At 57.8% G+C, this 9,479-nt stretch overlaps 1 protein-coding gene across 1 annotated transcript in view; it reads right to left on the reverse strand.

Moving 5' to 3' along the window:
* The window catches only part of SRRM3 (serine/arginine repetitive matrix 3), a 19,312-nt gene extending 10,585 nt beyond the window's left edge, over positions 1-8,727 (reverse strand). The window contains exons 1-7 of the mRNA XM_029961260.1: positions 8,502-8,727; positions 5,304-5,405; positions 2,017-2,151; positions 1,828-1,908; positions 1,422-1,451; positions 955-1,023; positions 634-669 (exon numbers count right to left, since the gene is read on the reverse strand). Of these exons, the coding sequence (XP_029817120.1) occupies positions 634-669; positions 955-1,023; positions 1,422-1,451; positions 1,828-1,908; positions 2,017-2,151; positions 5,304-5,405; positions 8,502-8,725 (677 nt within the window). The 5' untranslated portion in view covers positions 8,726-8,727. The remainder of the gene's footprint in view (positions 1-633; positions 670-954; positions 1,024-1,421; positions 1,452-1,827; positions 1,909-2,016; positions 2,152-5,303; positions 5,406-8,501) is intronic.
* Positions 8,728-9,479: the final 752 nt, after the last annotated feature.

Genomic DNA, 9,479 nt, shown 5'->3' on the forward strand with positions numbered 1-9,479 from the left:
CAGCCTCCCCCAGAGGCACCGAGGCCGCAGGAGGAGCGAGAGGAAGAACCTGCATGGTCTGGAGCTGGAATTCATTGAGATTCAAAGCACGGTGGGGATCCCAGATGGCGCTGGGAGGACCATGGGGTCAGGTGCCCACTGGTGAGGCCAGGCAGGAGCGGGTGGCAGTGGGAAGGGGGGCTGGCTCTGCTCAGCATCCTCTGGGCTTGGGCCCGTTGTCACCCTATACTTGCCTCGTCCTACATCAGTCCCCTCTGAGACCCTCTGCTTTCCCAGACACCCTTTGTCTGTTTTTCACTTCTTTCACCCTAGAACAGCAGTGCTGCCAGAAGGCATCTGCAGAGTAGGGCAACAGCCAGGGTTTGTCCTGGCCATGGCTGCCTGGAATCCCCCTTTCTTCCCTAGGGGACATTAGGGGCCATGTGGGACCCCACAGTCACCCAGAGTGGCCCTGTGCCATGCCCAAGGGTGGAGGACACACAGCAGTGTCCAGCCATGGGATGAGGGGGTCCATTACTGTGAGCAGAGGGGAGGAGGATGGCAGGAAGGCAGGGAACAGAGGGTCTCTGGCAGGGGAAGCTGACAGCCAGCACCAGTGGCAGTGGGGTGGCTCCTTGCAGACATCACTCTTACCTGTGTCTTCTCTTCTTCCGTGACCCTGACTCAGATCTGAGGGATGAAGAAGAGGCAGAGGTGAAGGAGACACACTGACCTGGTCAGCTGGGCAGCCCCAGGGGATGGGGACAAGGACAAGGGTGTTGCCCCAAGATGGGCTGCTGAATTGGGCAGGTGACAGCAGCTGTGAAGTGGTGATGGCTTCATAAAGAGTCATCAGCATCCATCCCTATCCATGCCTCAATCCCACCCCAGCCCAAGGGCTTGGGCAGTCACCAAACAGCCCCATGGACCCCAGTCATGCCTGGTGTCCCCAGCCTGCCACGGTGTCCATCCTACCTGTCACGTCTGTGTTTCTTTCCAGTCTTCTTTTTCTTTTCCTTGCGGATGGGTGAAGAGCTGTCACAGCTGGGGGGAAGTGGGTGCCCTTGAGGGACAAGCAAGGGACTCCCCAGCCCCATCCCTGTGGCCCAGGGGAGTCCCACTCCCAATGCCCCCCCACTTCCCTGGACCACCCCACGGGATGCACAAACATCTCATGGAAGTTATTTCCTGGGGGATTTGGGGTTGGTGACAGAAAGGGACTTCTGGCGGAAGGGCTCTGGATGCCTTTGATGCCAGACTGCTCAAATCCTGCTGTGTCTCATTGCCACCTCGTGGGCTCCACAGCCTCCAGCAGGAGACAAAGTGACCAATTCCCACTGGGATTTCAGAGGGGGACAGTGGGTTGTGGAGGCCAGCCCATGCCCCCGGGCTTGCAATCCCAGTAGGAACCTCACAGCCCACCCAGCCCAGTGAACACTCACCTGCGCTCCGAGCCAGGTTTCCTCTTTTTGCTGCCATGGGAAAGGCAGAGAAAAAAGGGACATTAGGGACAGCATCTGCCCAGGCAGCCAGTGCTAGCCAGGGAGGGGACCAGGGGGTAGGTGGAGCCAGACCCTTCACAGAGCCAAATCCTGCCCGGTGCTGTGCCCTGCAGCAGCCAGCTCCTTCCCCACACGGACCAGTGCATGCAGGAGGTGCGTGCACACGTGTGCGTGTTGCAATATCAGCACATGCAGATGCATTGCACCTCTTAAGGGTGCATATTTGGAGGGGCACTGACCACCAAAGTGGGAGAACTTGCCCCGTCAGAGCCTGGGGAAAGGCTGAGCTGGGAGCAGAGCTGCCCTCCTGGGAGAGGGGACAGCGCAGGGAGAGCCGAAGACTCACCGGCTCCGGCGGTGACCTGATTTCTTCTTCTTTTTCTTCTTGGGGGGAGGAGAGGTAGAGCTACTCGAGCGCCTTTTCAGCCTGTGGGAGACAGCATACAGGGTCGGGGGAAGAAGGGACCAGCTCCCCGGCCTCTGTATCCCCGCACGGGGATACCGTGCACGCCCGATTCCCGAAATCCCCGCCGACCTGTACTCGCGGTGGCCGCTGTCCTCGCGGTAGCACTCGGCCGAGCAGTCGCACTGCAGCAGGCAGCCCTCGCCGTAGTCGGGATACTCCACCGAGTACTCCTCCCCGTCCGCCCCGTGGTGGTTTTCTATCACGCTGCCAAAGGAGGAAGCGCGGGATTAATTCGGGGATCCCCATTCCCTGTCTTCCACCGGCTGGGGGGAAGCCTGGGGCAGCCCCAATGCAGCTGCAGCGGCTGGGGGACATCCCCTCCAACACAGCATCCCCAGGGGACTTGGTCACATCCCTTGAGGTCCCCACACAGCAAAGCCCCGTGGTGGGGGTCTTCTCAGGGTCTTCCTGGGGCTCCAGTCCCTGCAGAGATCCCCACGGGGCTGGCACAGGGACACCACAAGGCTCGGGCCACCTTCTCCTTGCAGGATCCAGCCTTGGCAGCGTTGGGAGCCCCTTTTGTGATTGTCCAAGTGCTGGGGCTGAGCTGGAGGCTGGATCGGCCCAGGGGGGGTTGGATAAGGGTAAGAGGAGCTGGCAGGAAACTTGGGAACTCAGCTGGGAGCTGCCCAGGATAATCTGGGCTTTGAGGCTGGTGCCCCAGGGTGCCACCTGCTCAGCACAGGAGCTTCAGGCAGCTGATGGTTGATGTCCCCACCTGGCCAGGTGAGAGGGGGGGGGATCATACTTTGAGCCATCAGGGTCTCCTCTCCCTCCTGAGTGACTTCATCAGCATTAATTTTTCCCACTGCCATGGAAACCAGCGTGAGGTTGCCATTGACTACTGGGGCTGTGGGCAGGGCTTGGCAGAGGTCTGGCAGCTGGACTAGGAGGGTCCTAGGAGCCCCTGCCCAATCTCTCCCTGTTATCTCCACCTCCCTGGTCCAGCTGTGCCATCCAGGAGCAGCATCAAACCCCACGGGGAGCCTCTCCTTTGCTCTTGGGGGGATGTAGGACATGTCACCCAGGGAGGGATGTGGCCATCCAGATGCTCCGGAGGGAACCGTAATGGATGGGGCCATGCCTGGAGGGTGCTCAGTACCAAACCAGCCCAGGTGTTTGCTTCCCAAGGGAGATTTGCCCTCGGAAACCTGATTTGCTGCTCCACCCCTCCCATCCTGGAGGTGTGCAGCCAGGGACACTGGTGGAGAAGTGCAGCCCCTGCAGCATCAGTCCCTTGGCAGCCTGGACACTGCCTGAGTGAATGGATGCCCTCAGCCCCAGACCAAATCTGAGAGCAGCACGTGTTGGCATCCTTGGCCACAGGCAGGCCACGGGTTGTTTAACCCAATTAAAAATGTCTTGGAGCGAAACTACGCACGAGGCACCCTCCTCCTCCTAATCACAGGCGATCGCTCAAGCGGGTCTCGGGCTCCCCTCTGCACTGCAGCCATGGCTTTCTGGGTCCTCTCCAAGTGACTCCTGCTTTGGCCATGCCCCAAGGGCAGGAGCAGCCTTTCAAACACCCACCCAACCATGGGAAGTGGGGGGGAAGGAGGAAAAGAGAGAAGCGAGCGGGGATAATTCCCTGTGTGTCTCTGCTCTGCGAGCAGGCAGTGCTCCACACCAGAGCCTGCTGCCAGCATCTCACCCATTAGCTGTGCTCAGCGGCTCAAGACCAGCTTGTGCTGCTCCAATTATCCCTCCCTGCCCGGCACACGCTTGCCTTTGTCTGTAATCCCACCAGCCTGTCCATCAAGCAGTTCTCCTTGGGGACTGGGCTGTATCACCGGGCTGTGCACATGGAGACGGGAGCTGGGAGAGTGCAGAGAGCAAAGCCAGGGACTCAGGTGGTCATGGCTTTTGCTCAGTGCCTCAGTCTCCCCTGGGGAGCTATGCAGATGATGCTGAGCTCTCACCTCAGCTTTGAAATGAGATCAGCTGGTTGAGACTCACAGCCCCGGCAGCCAAGGACCAAGATGTAAAAGCCCAGAGCGGTGCTGGAGCAGGACCAGCCCACGAGCTGTTCTGCTGAGCACTCTCCCAGCCACCACAAGGGATGAGGCTCCTTATTTAAAGCTTATTTAACTCCCTTGTCCAGCCTCTTGATCTCTCAGAGACCTTTGGCACCCAGGACATCCTCCTGCTGCTTGAAGAGCCACCTCCTTTGAACCCAGCTCCTACCATCCTCCTTCAAGCACCTCCGGCTTTGCTCTCCTCCGAGCAATCCTTTGCTGTGAGACTGCTCCTTCCAGCTCAGCACTATTATTTATAGCCCTGGGGCTAATCTTTAATGATTACCCTTCGTTTTGCAAAACCAAGCCTGTAAAGGTGACAGCCAGGGCTGCCTGGGTAACCTTAACACACCCTCAGCTTCCCAGGTGCTCCTTACCATGCCAGCCCTAACGAGCCTGCCAGGAAGATGCCCTGGAGATGACTCCTGCCCCCACCAGCAAAGGCCACTTGTTAACACCTCAGGCTTGATGCTCTGTGACCTGGGCGGGTTGGTTTTCCCCATCCATTGGTTTTTTCCTGCCTGGAGAAGGACTCTGAATGCTTCACGCTGCCCCAAGGCCATGCAGCCCATCCCAGGCAGGGCACAGCAGAGCCATGTCCATGTGTCTGTCTCTGTGTCTGTCCCTGCCTGCTGTGCCAGTGGACTGGTGTGAGGAAGGCTCTCCCTGCCACCACGGCTTCCCTGCCTCCCCCCCCCCGCCCTGATTTCCTGACCCTAATGAAGCATTAATATTCAGTGAACCTGCACTCTCTATTCCTGTCCCAAGTGACCTGGTTTCCAGGCTGATGGATGGTGCATGCCAGGCCAGCCACGCTGCCTGGGCCATTAAGCATCGTGCAGATAAATCATCATTGAGCCGGGGCGGACCCTGGTGAGGCTGGGGACAGTCCTGTGTGGGGCAGGAGGAGCAATTGGCACGTTCCCAGCAGCAGCTGGGCTGCTTTGGACACCAAACCTGAGCTCCAAACCCCTCTCAGGGCAGATGGAGGCCCCCAGGACCAGGCAGCATGAAGAATGATTAGAAGGCAGAGGAACAGGGCAGGAGCTCCTTGGAGAAGCTTCTTTCTTGGGGCTTCTTGGGGTTACACCAGCCTGATGGAGACACAGGCTCTGGGTCTGTCCAGAGGAGGGGCAGGCTCAGCCCTGCCTGTCCAGCCTGGGCCCCTTACAACAGAAATTATTATCATTACTATTAATTATTATTACTGATAACAGTAATATTTCTAGGGTTACAGAACAGCAGCCAACCTGCTGAGCCATTGCCACCCGGGAGAGGCCTCTCTGGGATGAGAGACAGGAAGGACGCACAGATGAGCCAACTGGGAGCTCTCTCACTCACATTTGGCGCCCATGCTGGTCCTCCCTGGTGAGCACACCTTCCTTCTCCATCAGCATTTGCCGAAAGGTCCCCACTTTCTGCCGGATCTCCTCTTCAGAGTACCTGGATGGGCAAAGACATGGTCAGGGCTGCCATGGCTGGAGCGTGGGCTCCCCACGGAGCTGCTGGTCAGAAGGAGATGTGGCATGGTGACAGTCATCAGGGCTTGGAGGAGAGCGGGATCTCTGTTTGGCCCCCTGCCACCACCCTCTATGCCCTCCTCTCTCCTGCCTGCCCCTCCCAGAAGTGCTTGGCAGAGGAAGGGACATCAGAAAGAGGTAAAAGAAGAGGATGACCATGAGGTTGCCATTCCCCATTACTGTCCCAGGCTTTAGGCACATGCTGCCACACCCTCTCAGCAGTGCCAGGGGTTCAATCCCAGGGTCTCCATCCCACCACGAGTTTCCCTCTCTCATCCCTGCGCTGTGCCGGGGCCCAGCAGCCGAGCCAGCTCTGCGCTAACGCTGAACGCTGACTCAGGCCACTGCAGGCTTATTAACGAGAGGCACTAATCACTTTGTCCCTGGCATCTGGGAACAGACTCGGCAAACCACGGCACTCCAGCCATCCCCAAGGTGTCCCTGGGAAGGGAAGGGTGACAGCCCTGGGCGGGTGGTCCTGTGCTGCATCCCACGGGTGCACAAGGGCACCTGACATTCTCCCTGACTACAAACATCCCAACTTCCTCGAGTGAAAACATCCTGATGGAGGGATGTCGTGGAGAGACCCATGATGCTCCTGGCATCATCCCTGAGGACAGGGCAAAGAGAGAGGGACCCTGTGTGACCACCACGCTGCCACACTGGGAGGGAAGGGGTCAGGCTCTGTGTGTGTCCTTGTTCTCACCCTTCTACAAGGGCTGTCATGACCCACCGTTGCCATCACATTCCATCAGTATTGCTGTTACAAGACCAGAAAACTGGGTATCACAGCCTGACTGAGCCCTCTGGTCCCCAAGGCTGGCACCTCACAGTGCCCATGCTGGGGACAGTAATGCCCCTCACAATGCTGGGGGTGCCCTTGGGTGCCCTGGGTGCAGAGGGGCACGTGGTATCACCCCCCCACACAGTGCCCATGAAGGGGAACAGAGAGAAGAGGGGAATTAATATTAACAAGCTCATTTGCGCTGAAGGGCTCTCATTAATTGCCCAGCCGGACTCCACACAGGAGGAGGGCTGCTAACAGGGCAAGGAGGCAGCCTGGCTGCTTCCCCTCACCTTGTACCTGGGCATGGGGGGGGAGCCAAAAACAGGGCATTACCCCCAGATGCTGCTCTGTCCCACAGCCTCAATGGCAGTGTACCCAGCTGGGCACGGTGTGATCACCCCGCAAGGATGAGACACCAATCCCGGCCATCCCACGGCCATCCCATGGCCATCAGTTGGCCCATGGCAGCAGGAACATGTCTGCCCAGGATGAGCATTTGCTGCAGCATATTAAGAATGCGGCTGATGCTCTCGGAGAGGGGACATGAGGCCAAACAGGAGGTGACAGATGGGCCATCATGGCTGGGCCTTTAGCAAATCTGCGGGGGGAGGCCAGGGTGAGGCACCCCCCAGCACCTCCAGTGCCTTCTCCAGCTCCTTCCCTCCTGCATTCCTCTGGTGCTGCTTATAACCTCGTTAAAGGGGTTTTGCTTTTGCATTTAACATATAGAGTGGGTTTGGGAAAGAAAGAAAAAATGCTGACACTTCTTTTCCGGACAAGGAATCCAGCCTGCAGGCAGGGAATAACGGTGCAGGCAGCCTGGAGCGAGCTACAGCGCAGGCAGGAGGAGCCATCCGCCTTTAAGGAAACAAGGGAGTGCTTAAATCCCTGCAAAACCCCCTCTGCTGACACTCACATCCATCCCGGGGGCCCTGTCCCTGTCAACAACTCCCCCTAGGCTATGCTCAGGATGCAGCTCCCAGGCCAGATAGAAACCTTGGAGGTGCAGAGTGCTTCCCATGGAACCCTCCCAGAGAACCCCTACATGGAGGGGAAGAGCAGGGAGAGGATTAACCAGGTTGACCAAGATTATTACTGTAATTATGTTATCATTTCGGCGTATCGCCACCATCATCGTTATTAATAGCCTTAATAACAGCAAAGCAATTACAGCAATAACAACAATACCAGTTGCAGTGTTGCTCTTACCCACTGTAGTAATGATACTACCAGTAGTAAGAGCCCTAGTAGAGTGGGGGAACCCGACAGGAGGCTCTGGGCTCCCCAAAGCGCCAGGTCAGCCTTATTTATTTCCATAATGACAAATTAGGCACAATCATTATCCCAGTCTGTGTGAGACAATTTAATTCTAGGTCACGCTTGCACTCTTAATGAAAGCCTTGGCGAAGCCTTCCCTCAATCCATTTTCCTTCTCCCCAGCTGGTACCAGTCCTCATCTACCCACGTGTGCCAAAGAATTTGCTCCATCCATCAGGTTTTAGTGAGTTGTCAGGGGGAGCAGGATGTTTGACTGGTGCCAGAGCTATGGGGCAGCCAGCAGCATAGCCATGGGTCCATCTGGTAGGGATGAGGATCTCCTCACTGGCCCCCCAGCCTCTCCTGCCCACCCAGGCAGGAATGTTCTCCAGCCCCTTGCATATTCCCCCAATCCTTTGCTTCCCAAGGGGAGAGCAAAGGCTGGGGAGAAGCTTGTGGTGCCTGGCCGTGGCATTGGCAGGACAGAGGGGGTCCTACCACCCCAAAACTGGAAGAAGAAGGAAGGTGGGACAAAAAAAAGCACCAAAAGAGCCTTTCCTGGCACTAAACCCCTCATCTCCTTCATCTCCCCAACACAAAAGGCAGAGGCAGATCATCTCCCACTCCAGGCATGGGGGGCACAGGATGGGTGGCACTGATGACTTGCACAACCACGAGCAACTTTGCTCCTCCTTCCTGCCTTGGCTTTCCCTGCATGACAAGCTGGGAGCCCAGATTTCCAAGCAGAGGGGCCAACCTCCAATAGGTGTGGGTGCACTCCTAGGCCTGAGTTTCTTGGAGGCATTTCCCTCCCCCCTGCCAACCCACCAGTTCACCCCAAAGCTGTTCGATTCACCCAAAAGTGGATTTACTTCCAAATGGGCACATTTGCCACATCCAGGTATTTTTTTAAAGGGGAAGCACAAGGTGCAAGCAGGTCACAAGGACCCCATTCCCAGTTCCCCCGCCACTCACCCCTGCTCCTCCATCATCTCCTGCAGCTCCATGCACTTCAGCTCCACCCGCCGCTTGCGCTCGTGGTCCAGGATTTCCCGGTGAGCCTTCTTCACCATGCTGGGCTCCACCAGCCTCACCTCCTCCTCACCCTTGTGCCACGTTCCTGAGGCGCCGGGCTGGGAGAAGCCGTTGGAGGCTTCCTGGGGCGAAGGCACATCGGCCCCATTGTTGTAGAGAGCCATGATCACCTGGGAGGGAGAGAAAGAGTCAGGGGTCAGTCCTTGCCCTGGTTCCCCTCCCACCCCGTGAGGGCAAAGGGACCCTGCCAGGACCTGAAGGCAAAATTTGTCTCAAAAGCAGGTTGGTGGGGACAGTGACTGGGAGATCTTCTTGTGCCTTGCCTCAGTTTCCTCACCCACAAAGGCAAGGCTGAGGTTACTCCCATCACCCTGCCAAGAGGGCTGACTCATGGGAAAGAGAGAAGGATGTTCTGCCAGCCTTGTATGGAAAAAACCTGGCAAAGTGTGGGACCCAGGACTATACAGCAGCAGCAGGATAGGTGGGCAGGGGTCCTTCTGAGCCCCACAGACCCCACTGTCAGCCAGTGTGGGTTTGGAGCAGGGATAGGCAACCATCCTCACAGCTCTCTGGGGACACCCCAGGCACTGTCCCCACTCAGCAAAGGAATGGACCTCAGATATCCCCTTGCATTCCGCAGCTGCACTGGCTGGTTCAGATGCAGCCATGGGACATCCTGATGTCTGGCCCAACCAGCAAATGCCTGCTGATGCCCTTGGGCCATGGCCTGGCACCCTCTGCCCATGACCTGGCTCCCTTCACTATGGCCTGGTGCCAGCTGCAAGGGGAGATGAGGATCCCCACCGGCTGCCTTCTCCCTGCTCCTTCACCTTCACGTGTCTCTGCCTCCTCCTTCCGCCACCACAGTCAGTGTGTCCTCACTTGGCTCCAAAAATAACCCCTTGGAAGAGGACAGCC

Source organism: Manacus vitellinus, unplaced genomic scaffold (genome assembly GCF_001715985.3).
Source record: "Manacus vitellinus isolate BGI_N305 unplaced genomic scaffold, ASM171598v3 scaffold_32_pilon, whole genome shotgun sequence".
Classification (NCBI taxonomy): domain Eukaryota; kingdom Metazoa; phylum Chordata; class Aves; order Passeriformes; family Pipridae; genus Manacus; species Manacus vitellinus.